At 48.0% G+C, this 18,869-nt stretch overlaps 1 protein-coding gene across 2 annotated transcripts in view; it reads left to right on the forward strand.

The window, feature by feature from the left end:
* Positions 1-18,869, forward strand: part of COPG2 (coat protein complex I subunit gamma 2) — a 408,642-nt gene that overhangs the window by 199,212 nt on the left and 190,561 nt on the right. For both annotated transcript variants that reach the window (XM_078677502.1, XM_078677504.1), the window contains one exon: positions 17,384-17,509. In XM_078677502.1, the coding sequence (XP_078533628.1) occupies positions 17,384-17,509 (126 nt within the window). The remainder of the gene's footprint in view (positions 1-17,383; positions 17,510-18,869) is intronic.

Consider the following 18,869-nt stretch of genomic DNA (forward strand, 5'->3'; position numbering starts at 1 on the left):
TAATAACAAATGATCCTTATATCACTGCTGGCCTCCGGGTTGTATGCGCATAGCGGTGTATGGCTGTTATCTGATATATGATGCTGGCCAGTGGTTGTAGGAGCTCAGCTGTGTTAAGAACTCTACAGATCTACTTTAATAGACAGAATGGTTCCATAAACTGATGGTGGGTGAAACAACAATTGTGCTCTAGGAAGGACCTTTCATGGCCTTGTGCCAAACTGGAAGATTCCCTCTTTCCACCAATATATCTGTTGGTTACACTAGTTGTTGATTGTAACTGACAAGGGATTGTGTGACCTATTGAAATTTGATTGAAACCTTTCAAAAACTATTTTTCAGTTTCAATTTTGACAATCTTTATTCCATTGTACCAACCAAAAAAGATAAAGCTTATACATCATGATTACTAAAACAAGAAATTAAGATCTTAACAAAACAAATGCAATTAAAATTTATATCTCCAAAGTGCATTAGTATCCGTAATTACAGACAAGGGACAGGAACAACATCTGTTTGTTTAAGAACGCACGCTTAATATCATTCCATTGACTTTCTACACTTTACCGCAGATTTTAAAAAAGAACAGGCACTAAAACACACATATGAGCTACCAAGTTGCTACAGATACAGTAGGGCTTTAGGGAAGTTCACAAATTTTAAACATTTTAAAATCGGGAGACGTGGCCAAGCCGCGGACCAAGATGGCTGCGCTGCTCTGAAGCTCTGTCGGCCGCCTTGATGATTGCCCAGCATCCCACACTCCAGTGAGACTTCCAGCCATGAAACATATTGCCAAATGAGGACAGAAGGCTCCGGATCCGGTAAATGCCCAGCGGCGCAGATGAGGCGCATACGACGGTGAATCGGCCTGGCGTGCACAGCAAACATGGCGGCGCCCTGAGGGGTAGAGGAGCTCTGGCGGAGATATATCGGCAGTGGTGCCCGCAGAGAGTCCCAGTATCGAGTGGGCGCGGTGAGTGGGCCGGGGGGCATGAGTGGGTGCGGTGAGTGGGCCGGGGGCAGGTTGGTGCATTTAACAGCTGAAGTAGCACTAGCGGGAGAACCGTTGGCCTCTTGCGCGTGTGAGCTCGGGCGGCCCCCCGTACGGAGTGCAGGCATACACACAGAAATGCGCTGGGGGGGGGGGGGAGAGGGGTCAGGGCCCGTGTGTGCTCATCGCCATTCACCTAGTTCTGCTTCCTGGTGCCGTGCCGCGGGTGCGCTCTGAAATACCGCACATTAGTGCTCTGTGACCGGCTTTGCCTTGTCGCCGCTCGCCCTTCCAGCTATAGGCCATGCGCACGGGCCTTACCTGCATCTCCTCAGCGACCTCCACGCTCTCCCCCCCATACCACCACTCCAGCAAGTGCCACTTGGCCCTGTGGCCTACAGACTGCTCAGGGAGCTCTTAGCGCTGATGTAGCTCCTGCAGGCGTTCATAGGTCTTCTGTGCCCCGGATCGCGTGCCTGCTCCAAACCCTGCCAACAAGACTGTTATCTGCGCAAAACTTCGGACTGCATAATAGAGGGGGCCTCTACCTGCTTTGTCTAGCTCTGCCACCAATAGGCCCCGTGTTGGCGACGTGCGGGCGGCATGGGCCGTAAAGACCCAAAGCAACGGCTACTACCATTCGTAAAGGTGGCAGACACTGACCAGGACAATCCCGGCAACATGGCAGAGGGGGGGCAGCTACCGACTGCACCAGACAACTCCGCTACCCAGATGAGCTCTCTACTGCAGGAAATGTGCACAGGATTCAAGGCCCTGGACGTCCGCTTTGACACTTTGGATAAAAATATAGCGGACATGGGGGTTAAGAGTCAGGTGCATGCTAGGCGCCTAGATGTGGTAGAGTCCCGCACCTCAGACCTCGAAGATGGCACAGCACACACACTCAAAAGACTAGATCGCTTTGAAAGAATCCTAAAGGAGGTCGCAACCAAGAACGAGGATTTAGAAGCGCTTAGTCGCCGAAACAACATTCTTATTTTGGGTGTGCCCGAGACCACAGCTACTGGCTGCATGGACACCTTTGTGTAGTCTATATTGATAGATCTATTTGGAAGTGACTCATTCACAGCGGGGTTTGAGGTAGAGCGTGCCTATCGTTCGCTAGGGCCTAGACCCAACCCTGGCTGCCCACCTCGACCTATAATAGCACGCATTATGAACGTCAGAGACCGAGACACTGCCCTTCGCATGCCGTGCGAACGGAGCAAAACGATATGGCAAGGTTCCAAACTTTCACTGTTCCCAGATTTCACCATCATGGTACAGGAGGCCAGACAGAAATATAATGGAGTGAAAGCTACATTGAGGAATCTCGGACTGAAATATGGCATGTTGTACCCCGCCAGACTCCGGGTCGAGGTCAACGGCAGGGCCCGTGTCTTCGACACTCCCACAGAGGTGCAGGAATTCTGCCGTGCATTTAAGGTCAACAACACTCTCCCTAATAACGAACATAGACTCTCACCGCCACAGAGTGGCTCTGACGCTAAATTGGAGCTTTTCTCCGGCTCAGGGCATGGTTGAACTCTCATTCAAGACTCACTTTGCACTTACTCAATGTTGTGGGCTATAGTATCCTTCTTGTTTAGTTTAATCGCCAATGGCAGCTGAGGCGTTGCCACTTCCCCTTGGTGACCACCATACAAATGTTTGACGAAATGCTAATGCACCTTTTGAAGGTTTTGTTTCTGGTATTGGAGTTCCAATGGGAGCATTATTTTTTATTTTAAAATGTGTATTGCCTCTCAGAATGGGGAGGGAGGCTGGATGAGGGGAGGGTGAATGGTTTATTTTTTGTTTTGTTTATTACTATAGTGACAGTTCCACAAGTTAAAGCAGTCTGGAGATGCAACTTTGGTCAAATATCGCATTGTTGATTCCCTAACTTAGTTTTTGTATGGCACTGCTAGGGTATAACCCCAGCCCCTCAGAATTATCTCTGGCGACATGAAACGTTCGAGGCCTGAACAACACCCGGAAATGTAGACAGGTTGTCCATTATTTACTGCACCACAGTAGTTTCTGCAAGAGACCCACCTTTCTAAGCCTGATCATTCCCACTTTGCTTGGGGTTGGGGCGCGCACAGATATTTTGCAAACTATAGCAATTACGCCAGAGGAGCAGCCATTCTTATACACAAAAGGGTCACCTTTTGTTTACACTCTGAGATACATGACAACCAAGGTAGATACATGTTGGTACTGGGCTCCTTAATGGGACACAAGATAGCGTGGGTCTGCATATACGGTCCGAACACCGACTCCCCTGACTCTTTTTATTCCTTACTCTTTCTTCTAACAAAACTAGGCCTGGTGTCCCTTTTATAACAGAGGGGACTTTAATATTACACCAGATCCAGTCTTAGACAGCACATCAACAATACCAGACCCTAAGCCCTGCGCCTGCAGGGCCGTGAACTGGTTGAAGGATCAATTCTCTCTACTGGATGTGAGTCATGCTTCCAATCCACAGCACACAGACTACACACAATACTCAGGCGCTCATAACACATGGACACGGATCGACTACTGGCTAGCTTCCCCAGATGTATTTAGTTGGTCTAGTTCCATCCGCACCCTCCCACACACATACTCTGATCACTCTCCGGTTTTGTTGAAGCTGACGATCCCACGCCCGAGGGCTTTGAGAGGCAGTGGCGATTCCCAAACCGAGCATTAGATGAGGAGGTCTTTTTGCATGACGTACGAGATGCGATAGAAGAATATTTACCGATTAATACCGGTCAGTTGGCAATGCTGTGGGAAGGTTTTAAAGCATATATATATATTTTTTTTTATTTTTCAAAACCTTTATTGTTATCTTCAACATGTACACCGCTATTTAGCCAACAACCCGGAGGCAGGCAGCTGAAGTGCATTTCAATTCCCAGCCAGATATTATAAGGCGTACAGTTGCGCAGGATATCAATACATTTTAGAACTCATCAACAAACTACAACAGACGTAAGTGAGTGTCGCATATCAGCAAGTAATAGTCCTATTGCATATCCCCAGGCACTGTTGCTTTCTGCTGCTGTCCTCCAAAGCTGGTCGCCAGCCCCAAGCCACCCACTCAACCACCCCAGCCTCACCCCACCCACAGCTCTCAGTCACTGTCATTGCCGTCCGAGCTAGCCAGCCAGTCGACCAACGGTTGCCAAATGTCTGCTGGTCTGGAACGCAGTGGCATCAGTTCCCAATAGGCTGACAACTGATCTTTACAGTACAGTGCAGATTTAACCCAATTGGATGATGTAGGTGCAGCCCTCTGCTTCCAATGAAGTGCAACTTGTCGCTTGGCAAGTAATAACAGGAGGGCTACCAGCTTTCGCGATGCACTTGGTATGGGCATCACAAAACCCAGCAGCGCGATAAGCGGGTCCGGGCCCAAAGGTACACCCACTATCTGCCCTATGCTACGGAAGGTTGCCTCCCATAATGTGTGTATTGGGCCACATTCCCAGGCCAGGTGATAGAATGTAGCTTCACCCGCACCACATCTCCAACAAGATGCGTCTGCCTGCAGACCCATTTTAACCAATTGCCGGGGCGTGCGGTATGTTCTATGCAAATAATTAAAGTGTATGAGCCTCAGCCTATAATTTGGCGATAGGTGTTCTAGTTGTGTGCAGCAGAATGTCCATTGTTTCTCCGTGATGCTTATACCCGCCTCCACCTCCCAGGCCACCCGCGAGTCAGTGTGTGGGACAGGCGACGCATTCTGTGTAGCCCTGTATATACGTGTGATCAGTTTATGCGAGGAGGCGTTCGATAGGACGTCCTCCAAAGCCGCCAGCGTCGGTGGGACCACAGGGAAGACCGGGTACCGTTTTTTGCACGCAGCCCGTAGTTGGTAATACAGCAGCAGTTCTGAGGCCGTTGGATCAGTGGACTCAGTCATATCTTGCAGCTCAATAAACACATCATCAGGGTACAAATCACCCGCTACCTTCAGACCCCGTTCGCACGCTCTGCGGACTACCACTGCATCTGTTAGCGGCCCCAACAATGGGTTACCCTCCAATGGCATGCTCGGGGCATACAGTTCGCTGATTCCTGCCCGTTTAGCAATACCCGTCCAGGCCCAGCGCACCACTTCTACAGTATCAATGTCTTCCTGGGACCGTTTGTACTTCTTGTACGCCGCAGCCTTAAGGGGGCAGGGGGCAGACACATCAGTCTCTATTGCCACGTGCGGCTGAAATGGGGTCGGGTGCTGCCAGTAGTGCAAGTATTGGGCCTGCGCACTATACGCATATAGCTCGAAATCCGGCGCAGCCAGCCCTCCCTGATGAAATGGAAGAGTAAGAAGGTTCCATGCCTCTCTAGGCTGCTTACCCGCCCAGACTAAGTCGAGTATAGCAGACCTGAGCCGGCGAAAAAGCGCCATCGTCCATGGAAGGGATATGTTTATAAATAAATAAAGAAATTTGGGGGCCACAACCATTTTGGCAATGGCTATGCGGCCTGTCAGCGATAGTGGCAGGGACTTCCATTTCTTTACTTTGCCCTCGAGCCAGTCCATTGCCACTCCGAAATTCGATAGCCAAATGTCCTGTATAGAGCGGCTGACCTTGATTCCCAGGTATTTGACCTCATTCTCTGTCCAGTCTATCGGAAATTCAGTGTGGCATTTGGACGTGCCGTCCGTCAACGGCAGCATGGTAGACTTCGACCAGTTAATATTGATACCTGTAAGGCCACTGTATCTCAGTATTTCTCTCATCAATGGGTCAAAGTTGTCTGCCGGGTTCATCATGTATATTGTCACGTCGTCAGCATAAAGGGAGATGAGAAGGCCGCGTGACGTGAAGCTGATGCTGCACTGGGTATGGTGTTGGCGCATGCGTGCCGCTAGTGGTTCCGTTGCAATAGCGAACAGCAACGGGGACAGCAGGCACCCTTGTCTGGTACCCCTCGTTATCGGGAAGGGAGACGAAGTCTGTCCATTAACCCTAACTCTAGCGGTCGGGTTGTTATATAATATGCCAATGCGTCTGGCGAATAGTGGGCTAAATCCCATACGGGTGAAAAGGGTGAGCAGAAATTTCCATTCAAGAGAATCGAATGCCTTAGTTGCATCCAATAGTGCTGCAGCAGCCTTCACCTTCGGATCAAGATAGTGTAGAAGTCCAAATAGTACCCTCAGATTATGCGAAGTGGACCGCTTTAGTACAAAGCCACATTGATCAGAGAGCGCTATTTGCGGCAACATGTATTTAAGACTATCTGCGAGCAGTTTCGCATAGATTTTAGCACCAATGTTTATGAGCGAAAGTAGACGGTACGAATCCGGAGTTGTGGGATCCTTATCGGGCTTTAGTAGCATAATAATCAACGCCTCTCGCATAGTCTGTGGGAGTGTACCTGACTCCACCGCCTCCTCGAAGGCCCTGTGTAGTCTGGGTACTAGTATGTCTGCGTACTCCTTATATAAGTCTGCTGTTAGTCCGTCTGGCCCTGGTGCTTTACCTGGAGGCAGTCCTGCAATTATTGTTCTCATGTCCTCCTGTGAAAACGGCAAGTCCATGTACTGTCTGACCCCATTGTTGAACCACGCCAGGGCGATTGTGTCCAGGTAGTCTGCGAGCGATTTGTCATCCGGCGTGACCTTGGATGTGTAAAGTGTTTTGTAGTAATCAGTCATAACCCTGAGTATGGCTTGGGGTTCCCTAACTATATCTCCGCCCTCATCCTTAAGTTCCAACACATATTCCGTACCCCTCGGCGCACGAAGCATGTTAGCCAAGGTACGACCCGCCCGATCTCCCTCACCATATCGCCGAGCCTGGCTGTCCCTGGACAAAAACTTAACCTCTCTGTCTGCCTCTTCCTGGTATTGTGTGAGTTTCACTCTGAAATCAGCCCGGACTCTATCTGTTGGTGCCTTTATGAGCAGAGCCTCAAGCGCTGTCAGTTCAGTTTCTAGTTGTTGTAATGTGTCCCTAATGGATCTGAGTACCCCTGTTTTCAATGACATGCAACACCCTCTCGCCACTACTTTACATGCCTCCCGTAGGGTGCCTGGGGAGTCCACCGAGCCTTCATTCAGCTCAAAGTACTCCTCTAGTTTTTCCCTCAGCTCCTGTCTGAAAACCTGGTCTCGGAGAGCACGAGAGGGGAATCTCCAGCTGAAAGGTTGGGCATATTGTGAGGGGGTGGATCGTGTCAAACAGACAGGGGCGTGATCCGAAAGCGATCTGGGCAGGTGCTCTACCTCCTGTGTTAAGGCGTGAATGTCCCGTGTCAGCAGCCAATAATCTAATCTGGACCATGCTGCCCTGTGTAGTGTCAAGCATGTCCCCTCCCGGGCCTCGGGGTGCAGCAATCTCCATGAGTCTATCAGTTGAGCGTCTGACATTATGTCCCCAAGTGCTGTCGCCGCCCTAGGGTGATGCTCCCTGGCCGCCCCCTGTCTATCCATGGTGTCTGACAATACAACATTATAATCTCCGCCCCACATAACCGCGGCCTGGCCACGGGACTGAATCTTATGCCATACATCACAAAAGAAGTCAGGGTTGTCATCGTTAGGGCCATATACATTTACCAGTATCATTCGCATACCATACAACGTCCCCACCAGCAATATGTATCTACCGTCAGGGTCACGTACCACCTCTGACGTCGTCCAATTAAGGCCCCGTCTAACCAATATCGCCACCCCTCGTGAGTAATTCGAATATGGTGCGTGCACAGTCTCACCCCATCTACTGTGTCGGAGCATAGTGGTAGCATTAGTAGTCAGGTGAGTCTCCTGCAGGAAACATATATCTATAGCTTTTCTTAGTAGGAAGGCTTGAACCAGCCTGGCCTTACAGCTATCATTCATTCCACGTACATTCCAGGTTAACCACTTAATGTGAGCCATTGTCATAACACTGTTGTGTACATTGTTCTTACTGCCACGGTTTTATATCTCAACCTGGATTCCAGCAACCAAGTAATCAGAGTGGTAATTATACTGTCCGCATTTCTGCCCACCCCTGGACAGCATTTAGCACGACATCTTTGCTTGTCAAACATTCCGTGCATTTCAGTGTTCCATACAGTGTTGACATTTGCAACATACGTCGCATCACTTACAATTAAACAAAACTCAACATGCCATCCCAATCTCGAACCCTCCCTTGCCCCTCCCGCTCCAACCCCCCAATCAGGTCGTGCATCACCCCCCCTTCCCTCCCTCCCCAACTTCAAGAACCCAGTAGGATTCCTCAGCAAACATTGATCAATGGGAATCATCCCTTGGGGTACGTGGGTTGGTCGCCTACTAACCCTGTACTTGTGCCAGGGCGACCGAGCGCAGGCCTGGTAGTGATCTCTCAAGGACTCTACAACCCCCCACTCATATTCACGTTTGACAACTTATCTGTACAGGTCTTTTTTCAGCAGATTCACAGGTCGATACACTCGTCATCACAGATCCGTGATTGCAGAGGCTCGGTGCATGTAGTTCAAAGTATTGGCCTCAGTCACTTAACATCGCTCAGCCTCTCTCGTTCTTCCGGCTCTTCCGATTGCGCCTGATTCTTCTGATCTCGTGATAGTTGTTTGGCATATTGTAATGCCGCCTTCGCGTCCACAAAGAAGGATGGTCTGCCGGGTATATAAGCGAATATTTGGTGCCGAGTTGCTGGAAAATCTTTTTAGCCGGTACAAATTCCCTTCTAGCTGCCTGGACCTGCATTGTGAAATCCGGGTATATTGATATGTGGTTACCCTGATATTGTAGGTCTTTCATGTCCCTCGCCATGCGCAATATGGTGTCCCGGTCTCTATAATTCAGGATGCGGGCAATAATAGGTCTGGGCGACGCGCCTGGCTTGGGCTGGGGGCCTAGGGTTCTGTGCGCTCTTTCGACCAGGAACATCTGTGAGAAACCCGCTCCAAATAGTTCGGTCATCATTGTCTCGACATACAGCTCCATTTTCATTATGTTTGTTGATTCCGCCACGCCCGTTATGCGGACGTTGTTGCGTCTCGAGCGGGCCTCCAAATCTTCGTTCTTCTGCTGAATTAATGACAAAATCTTGTCCATGCCGCTTAGTTTTTTATCCATATCGGTTTGACTCTCCTCCGTTTCAGTTACTCGCGTTTCGAGCACCCCCACTCTACCTTCTTGCTTGTCCATTCGCCTTGTGATGCTGTCCATGCGGGCTGCCAAATCATCCATTTTGTGATCTATGCCTTGCAAGCTCGTCTTCAGTTCTTGGAACATGGATTTTATGTTGGCATTTTGCGAGCCGCACTGGTCACTCTTAGTCGCGTCATCTTCCGACTGGTCCTGTCCAGTGGTCTTCTGCTTAGTCTTGTCAAAGGTCGGCTTCGGCTGTCTTGTTTCCGGCTTCCCCATCTTCGGCTCCCACACACCGCAGTAAGTTAGGAGTGGCTGCGGCGCCGCCGTCTATATGCAGTGTCACGCTCCAGTAGATATTTCTTCTCAATTCCGGCCGGACCCCCAACAGCGGCAGATTTCGCGCCAATGCACCCGCCGGAGCCCCAAGTCACATACCTTCCGAGTCCAATGCGTCTTCAGGGCTGTCTCGTGGCCTGCGATTCCGGCGTATCCACACGAGACTGGCACAGCCTGCGCAAATTTCTCCGATCCCTTAAGTCCACGCCGTGTTTCCAGGCCGAGGCACCAGTGCTGGACTATGGGGCAATCTCAGGACAAAATGGCCCGCGCGTCTTCACGTTCATGCGCTCTGCACTCTCGCCGGCGTCTCAGGTAGGTGCCCTGAGGTATCGTAGCACCTTTCCCTGGAACCCCCTTATATTGTTCACACTTTAGCGCCAGTCACGAGGTGGTTTCAGGGCAGCAGCAGGGGAGCTCCATTCATGCCTCTGCAAGGGAGGACAGTGCGGGCGATCAGCTTGCCATTGTGCGCCACCAGTCACTCAGGCATGGCCTCTTATTACAGTGAATTCGAAGGCTCAGCGCGAAGGCACCCACACAGTCAACACTCCTTCGAGTAAACCGGGAGCTTGCAGCCTGCAGTGAACGCCCTGTTGGGACCTTACCGGGCCTTACGCTAGGCGACTCTCCATATCACCGCAAATACCGCTGCTGCGGGCCGTAGCAAGTGGCGCACGAGGCGCGTGGTAGTGCCGGTAGTTCTCAGTTTATTGTTGCTCACCCGGTGGTTCCGTGCATATAAAGCAGCCCGCTGACGTCTCACACAGTCCGGTGCTTTTTCTCAGCTCACGGGTACAGGCGCCTCCTATCTGGCTCCGGTCATGCGCGGCGACCTATTTCCCCCGTCTGGGCAGAGGATTAAAGCGAGCCCGCGGTCTCCGCTCGTCCACCAGGCCTCCGCTCCGCTAGTTTGCAGTCGGCGATCTCCTCGCTCCACCCAGCGTCCTACCCCTTATTTCACCACCGGGCAGCTGGCAGACCGTTGAGACGATATCTGGGGGATGTAGGTCCGATTTCCCACACCAGAAGTGCATATAATTGTCGCATTGATTAACTCGGTCAGCGGAGCTGCGAGATCAGGCAGCCATTCCGCTTCGCAGCCAAGCCACGCCCCCTTTTAAAGCATATTTGAGGGGTGTATGCATATCTAAACACGCCAGTGTGCTGCGAGATTTACAGAAAACCCTGGCCCATCTGGAACAAGACCATAAGACTTTAGACTCCAGACAGCCATTGGCAAAAGACCCGGAGATTGACAAGCAACGGTTAGAGCTACTTGCGGAATACAGGGTCACAGCAGACACAGGGATTCTATTTATGGGGAAATACCATAGTGCATTGAGATACGGCGAGGGCGAACGCCCGAGTAGGGTCTTAGCTCAGATGATCAGACCTCCTTATCAAAATGCGTATATATCTAAATTACAAACGGAATCAGGACAACACATTACAGACATTCATGGAGTTTTCGTCGCATTTTAAAAAACTGTTCACCTCTAGAATAGGACAGGATCGGACAGGACAAGAAGCCTATCTATCTGAGGTAGTGCTGGTCTATCTGGAGAAGTACATGCAGGACTTCCTTGCGGAGCCTGTTTCGGAGACCGACATAGATGAAGCCATCACTGCCCTCAAATCCTCCTCGCCCCTGGCTTAGATGGATACACCGGGGCCTTTTACAAAGCCTTCAAAGATTTGTTGATTCCGCAGCTCTTAAAGGTATACGCCGAAGCCCTGGAGAGGCAAGTCTTACCCCCCACTCTACGTGAGGCGGATTATTATCCTCCTCCCCAAACCAGGAAAAGACCCCCTTAACTGTGGCTCGTACCGGCCACTATCGCTCTTGAACCTAGATTATGAAGTATTAGCCAAGGTTCTCGCCACTCGACTTTCACTATTAATGGAATTCATAGTATCACCAGCACAGTCCGGTTTCATTCCCCACCGCTCTTGTGCTTTTAATCTGTGTACCTTATTTAATACTTTACATAGAATAAATCCGGATGTCCCAGCTGCCGCGATTCTATTAGATACCGAGAAGGCATTCGACTCTGTTGAATGGCCATTCGTCAGATCTATTATGCAACGTATGGGGATGCCGACCGGATTCATAGCCACAACAGCATTATTATACAGCCAACCCACAGCTAGGCTGAGGCTGAACTGCACATTGTCTGCTCCCTTCACCCTTTCACGAGGTACAAGACAGGGATGTCCACTCACCCCTATTATTTATTTTAGCCATGAATCCACTAATGCAACATTTTCAAGAAAAACGCCTACAGAGAGCACTACAGTTCAACACGGGTCAGCTGTTGGTATCGCTATAAGTGGATGACACAATACTGTACGTCTGTGACCTGCCGGCAAACCTGGACCCTCTATTGAGAGAAATTCTGAGATTTGGTTCATACTCCTGGTTGGGCATAAACTGGAAAAAGTCCGTAATTTTTCCTCTCACGGCGAGTTCAGCCTGATGGGACCTGGAGCTCCCACTAGAATGGTGTACAGAATCGGTTAAGTATTTAGGCATCCATATACATTTGGATGCTGAACAAATAGTTTGATGAAACTATGGACAGGCTGTTTCCGCCTTAGAGGAACAAATGGACAAATTGCTCAAGCTGCCATTATCAATGGCAGGTAGAGTGGGCCTTGTTAAAATGGTAGTACTTCCTAATTTTTTTTATTTATTTCATAATATTCAGATCCCCCTGCCTAATAGTTTCTTTTCGACATTACACACTCATTTAATACGACTGATATGGGGCAACGGAGGAGCCTGTGTTAAGTGGCAAATTTTTACACTACCTTATGACAGAGGGGGACACGGCGTCCCAGACATGCGACTATACTACTTGGCTGCCCAGTGTAGCTACGATCAGGCGTGGTATCACCCAGATGCAAGAATTCCCTATTTACGTCCGGAATCGGATCTGGTTCTTCCAGACACACTGGCAGCGATCTTGCCTACCGGTTTCCCCAGAGACCCCAAAGATATTCAAACGGTATTTAAACCAGTTGTGCATGGGAGAAACTGAGACAACTTACTTGCACTCCAATTCTTTACTCCTCCGTCTTACCTCTCTCGAATGCCAGGTTGCTTCCAATCACAGATGAAAGACTTGTGCAGCGTACATGTGCTAAATTTAACCTAGGTGATCCGTTTCCGGAGGGCCACATTTTTTAAGCCAACGATGTATCCCAATTCCCTGAAGCCACATTCATGGATACATTTGTTCTTAAAAGATTGTGGCCTGCTCTATGCTCCATAGCCCCTGATTTCCTTCTCAAACCCACGTCATTCACACCACTGACTATGGTAATAGAAAGCGAACAAGGTATTCACCTGATCTCCAAACTTTATAAAGCATGTGCAGCTATTATTCCTGTCGATGACAATAGAGTATGCACCGCATGGGAGAAGGACTTAGGCAATCCAATCACAGATGAACAATGGTCTTACTGCTGTTCAGTTACAAAAAATGCTTCTCTCAACAGCTGTAATAGATTAATACATTTAAAATTGTGCGTAGAACATACATAACCCCATCCAGAACACACAGAATTGATCCATCCAGATCTCATCACTCTCCTAAATGCAAGGTTCCGAACGCGGACTTCGCCCACATGGCGTGGACATGCCCGTGTCTACATGTGTTTTGGGAACAAGTACATGCCACTATAAGCAGTATGGTAAAAGTCCCAATGGTGCCCCTACCAGAAATAGCACTAATTTGGTATGTTGCTCAGTTCCCTCCCAAGATCGAGAAGTTTGTCACCATTGGCCTGCTGTTAGCCAAAAGAGAAGTTGCCATATACTGGGGTGGGAAGGCCTCGCCTTCAATTAAGGGCTGGATGACTAGTTTAGCATCATGTTCTATGAAAAGTGAGTTGTATGCAAGCACAACCCCCCCCCCCATCCCCCTATTTCCAGGCCTAGAGACGTATGGGGCCCGTTCAGAACATATTTAACCACACAGCAGGATGACTCTGCCAAGTCCCGAGAACAGGGCATACCACCAACAAGGATGGGGTGAGACGCACTTGACGTATGATATTTGGGTTTCATGTTACACACAGATACGCTCTGTTTAACTGCTGGATTAAGCAGAGGAGACCAGGCTTCAAAAGCAGGAACAAACCAGTATATTTGACCACTACAATGGTTATAAGGTCTGATGTGGGTTAGGATAATATTGATTTTTTTTCCATTTGATATTCAATGATGTTTGAATATACCATTTTGCTTAAACACCCGGACTGCATATCCAGTATTATATTGCTGTAAGATGCCTTTGTATTTATCATTACTTGGTTCAATGATCTGTGGCAACTGCTAAATAAAATTATTAAAAAAACATTTTTTTAACTATTTTAAAATCAGTTTAAAAAAAGGAGAAGATAATACCTGTAAAACTTACAAAAAAAACTAGTGTAACATTGTGTCGAGACGCCGCCACAGGGCCAAACGGGTAAACTAGTTCCCCATTGATGGGCTTCTTCTTGAACACAACTGCCTTCACTCTGTACCTGCCCTAAAATGAAAAAGAAGTGATCTCTCTCATCTATTAAGTTCCAGGGTAAGATAAAACAGTGGATCTTGCGATGCTGAGGTTACGATGTAATCCTTCACCGAGGCTCATGACGAGTTCAGCTCGTCATGAGCCTCGGTGGTTGTGTGCTCATGATGAGCTCAGCTCGTCAAGACCACACCAGTTTCTTTAGAACGCTCGCACAGCAGGGGAATTAGCCCAGCGTGCGAGCGCTCCAACGGTCATGACGAGCTCAGCTCGTCATGAGCACACGAGCACCGTGGCTCATGACGAGCTGAGCTAGTCATGAGCGTCCAAGGGGTTAAACCAGTGGTTTATCAGTCCTAAGTAGAGTATGTGGTGAAGACAATTAATCAGACAAACCTAATTCATTAAAAGTCCTCTATACATAGTGCAACCAAGGAATAGATCTGCTTCTGTCATGTTCAAGACTGTCTAAAATTACCTCCTTGTTAATACTTGCCTCAGTGTTGGTCCAAACACTAACCCGCAACAATAGTGGGGCCAATTTGATCTTTTCGGAAACATAGGGTAGGTTCAACTCAGAGTGGAAAATAACATGGAAGCTAGACGGAGGGAGATTAAAAACTCCTGCAGATACAATTTTCCTCGGTTTGCAGAGCGGAAGGATTTCGATATCCCCAAATCCCTATGCTGTGCAGGGCCGCTGGGACACATTTTTGATTATACATTTATGAAAATCGAGAGACTGAGCCCTTAAACTGGGCTGTAAGGAATTCAAATGACTCCGGCTGAGCTTCATGCGCGAGATATTAATCTGAGGCTGCCATGAACCCCCATGAATTGAAGGTAACCCAGAGATAATGAAAGTTGCTCACACAGCTCAATGGCTGATCCTTAACTGTCAAGGATGCCATGCTTCACTTTCCTGGGCCACATACTATAATGACATTTCCCAAAGTGTGTTGATAAATCAGGGTTACCCATGAATGAAAAAAAAGATTCTGCAAAGCTTGGTTCCTGGCCACAAGACTGCATCAACGGCGTAAAGTAACGCCTGTGCAGAGATGTTGGTGATTTTGGGAACACCGCCAGAGCTGGCATCCAAGTCTGGGAATAAGTGGTCAATGTATATAATAAACAAGAGTTCCCAAAATACACCCCCATTGAGCCAAAAGAAAAGTATCTGAGCCACAATGCACTTTGGCAGTTAAATTCTTGTGTAAATTGTATAAGAAATTTACAAGGGTGACCTCTACGCCCATATCAAAGAACTTAAGCCAATCAATTCTGCAAGCTGTTCCTAATCCTTATTTAATAGAGAGTGCTTCCTGCTCCTGAGGGTGAATTTATAACATTTCCTTGCCTCTCGTACTTCCCCAGGTACCCTAGGATTCTTGCAGAAGAGCCCTTCTGAATCCGCGATTAGCCGCTGAGCAGAACCCATCAAACTGCTGTAGGCGTTTTGGAGCAGGTGAAATTGGTTTCATTAAGTGGCTGTTGATACTGGCACATAGCAAGCTAAAATAGTCTTAAAGAACTTCCCCACTCTCCTCAGCTAAGCAGCACCAAAAAGATCACAGATATTTCCTCATCAAAAGACAAAAGGTAGCTATAGATTTCTTAAGAAACAGTACCACAGTTAATCCATTACCGGAGTGTTGGGAGAAAGCAACGGCCGGGGAATTCCCCCCCCCCTCCGCCCCCTCCCCCCCAGTGAGAACCATACTTTGGAAGAAGTAGGAAAGAAAGTTTTTAGTTGTAAAAATAGAATCTAGGGTAGAGGCCCACCAGCTCTCTCTATAAGTAGGTAAAGCTGCACTATCCCCTTTAAAGAAACAAACCAAGTCCATCAAGTCATGATCCACTAAATAAAGACTGCACTTTGTCCCTCCACTCACATTAACTCTGAGTAGTATCACTAGACCCTTAATGCCCAGGTCCTCGATATTTACAGTGAGTTCAGCATTAAAATCTCCATATATGATCTACTTTGCTGTACTACGGACATTGGTTAAAGATTACTTAGAAACCTAAATAATTCCCTAAAATGTATACAAGTGCCATTGGTGAAATCATTATTTTCTTTGCCCTGACCGGTGCACAGTAACGGGCCCGTTGCCCTATCAAGTTCTGGCTCAGTGGCTTTCACAAGTGCTAAGTGCACCCTTTCTTTCCTGAGCTGGAATATTGCAGGTCTCCGGGAAAAGATAACAGACCCTGATTGGCTTAAGTTTATATCTGCCTATGACCTTATTACTTTTTTTAGGAGACTTGGTCTACCTTACCACTCTTTTTCTTGGTTATGCTTGTTATTCAAGCCCCGCTGTACCATCTACTCTGAGCAGAGCCAAGGGAGGTTTCTCTGGTTTCAATAGTTTTTATGTTTAAATTTGCTTTATTGGTTTCAAGGATAAACATAGATAATACACTGCGCAGTTGAAGCCACAAGATAAGGTAAATGACATGTCGGAGGAACCACTCCAAAGAGCCTAGCACATATATCGCAAAGGTTGTAGGGCCCCACCAATGTTCACTTGTTGTGTCATTCAAATGAGTCTTGGCATTTAGTAATAAGCGTCCATGAAGCCAGAGTGGTGAAGGTAAAAGGAACAAACCCCCCTCCCAACCCCAAGAACTCCCCCCCCCCTCTCCAACCAGTGTGCCGAATCCCGTTAATGTGGGTTATCTCTGTGACCGCTTGTTTACAGTGTTTCTTGCTCAGATTCAGTGGTGGTGTGGTGTGGGTCTGTCAGGCGCAGCAGACAGTGGTATCGTGGGCAAGTGATTTCATTAAACTCTTGAGAGAGAAGTGTGAGCAGCGGTTGCCAAACAGTGTGGAATGTGGCTGAAGTCTGAGTGTGTGTAGCTTGGATGCGTTCCATTCCTAAAGTGAACCAAAGTTTATGCAACCAGCCCGTGTGTGTGGGCCTCGTGTTAGTCCCCCAAAGGGAGAGGATGTGCTGGAAGGCAGCCTGTATTGCAAGACCCATTTGACGTCCCCGTATGGATTTCAAAGGGAAGGTGAGTGCATTTGGGAGACCAAAAATGGTGTAGGCTGGAAACCGTGGGATTTCGGTGTCTAGGGAGCTATCTATATCGTTAAGGACTGCTGTCCAATACGCATTGACTTCTGTGCATTCCCATAGGAGGTGTGGTGGAGTGCCCTCCTCACCACAGCCCCTCCAGCAGGGCGCGCTCCGGGATGGGTTGCCCTTGTGGAGCCTAGCGGGTGTAAGGTACTAATACGTGGCTAACTTCACCGTGGTCAATAGTTTTTAATTCGTTTTTGTTCTGTGACTGTCTTTGACTTTTTCCTGGGAAAAGGCGTTGGAGGATGGGAATGCATTGTTATCCATTGTCGTAGTTTCTTCCCAGCACAAAGGGTCCTTTCTCTTAGGGATGTGCAATTAATAAAAGCTTGTTTTGCAGGGCTGACTGTGTCTGTGCTTGGAATGGAGAAGGCCCTGCATCAGTACACGCTGGAGCCTACAGACAAGCCTTTTGACATGAAGACTGTTCCGCTGGCCACCCTGCCATTCTTTGAACAGAAGACAGGTAAATTCGGTTTTGTGTGCTTCCTGAATTGATTTCTGGTATTGATAACCCTTTACAGATTACAGTCAATTGTGTTAATTCTTAAGTCCTCATCACACAAGACACACTACTGAATTAATGGTTCATAATAAAATATTTTTGTGTGCCAATAATACATTTTTACAGATTTGCTGTGAAGCCAGAACACAAGAGATTTGGTTAGCGTGCCTATGTACTTTTAATCCTTTTTACATATGGGACGCTGGTTGGCTGAGTTATGCACCCAGGCCAGGCAGGAACCGCCACCCTAGTCAGGGAAAGCTCGATACACTCTAAAAGATAACCTGTGCTCACCTATTGTTGGCTTGCCACAGAGTAGTCCAGCTTATCTAAAGAGGCAATGTGTAAAGTACTTGTGCAACACACACAAACACTCACAGTAACACAATGAATATACCAAAAAAGACGCCACACAGGTTAGGAACAATAGAGAATATCTGAGTAAAAATAAGACCAAAAAGATTCTATGGGATGCAACTTGGGTTCGCAATAAAAAACTAAGTCCAACTAATAAAATGCAGTCCTAACGTGCATTGTAACTGCCATTTAAAACAGAGTTCAGTGTTAAAACTCTATTCTAGGCTTTTAGCTGAAAGATTCAAAGCTTCAGTTAGGTTGCATGCTTTGATTTTTAATTTAAACGAGTTTGATTGTACAAGGCACACCCCATCTATAGTCCTAGTTGTTTTTCACGTACCCACAGTCCACATGGTACCTTTAACCCCTTCGGGGCTGATGAGGAGCTCAGCTCGTCATGAGCGTAACCTGCCGTACGCTCCTGACGAGCTGAGCTCGTCATGTAACGCGGTAATTTTGAAATTGCCGCGTACAGCGGGAAAATGCACCGCATCCATGCGGTTAACTAATCAGTGCAATTACTCCTTGCACAGGTATTAATATTGCACATGCAATGACTAGACAATCCTATTTATACCAAAAGAGGATGTAGTTTCTTTGTGAAAGAGTTATCACTCTGCCGTTTCCAAGTAAATGAAGCATAACTTTCCAGTATCTTATTGGCTTCATAAGGCTCAGAAGACTGGGGGTGGAGGGGAGGGGTCGTTTGAGGGAGTTACTCTAGTGGTCTTTTTTGACTCATGTACAGGTGGTGTAGGGTCAAAAGAAATATCTACTAGAGTAGATCATGTGGGAATTCTGTGTCCTCCAATCCATACTGTCGTGACACCCAGAAATTAACTCAACCGGCCTAATGCTGGAATGTGGGAGCTAGGTGTTCAGGCCTGTGGAACCAGGGCAGAGTACATGCGCGAGCTTACCCAAGTTGATCTGTATGGAGTAATAGTGTTCTTTCTGATAGATT

Source organism: Lissotriton helveticus, chromosome 1_1, assembly GCF_964261635.1.
Source record: "Lissotriton helveticus chromosome 1_1, aLisHel1.1, whole genome shotgun sequence".
Taxonomy (NCBI): domain Eukaryota; kingdom Metazoa; phylum Chordata; class Amphibia; order Caudata; family Salamandridae; genus Lissotriton; species Lissotriton helveticus.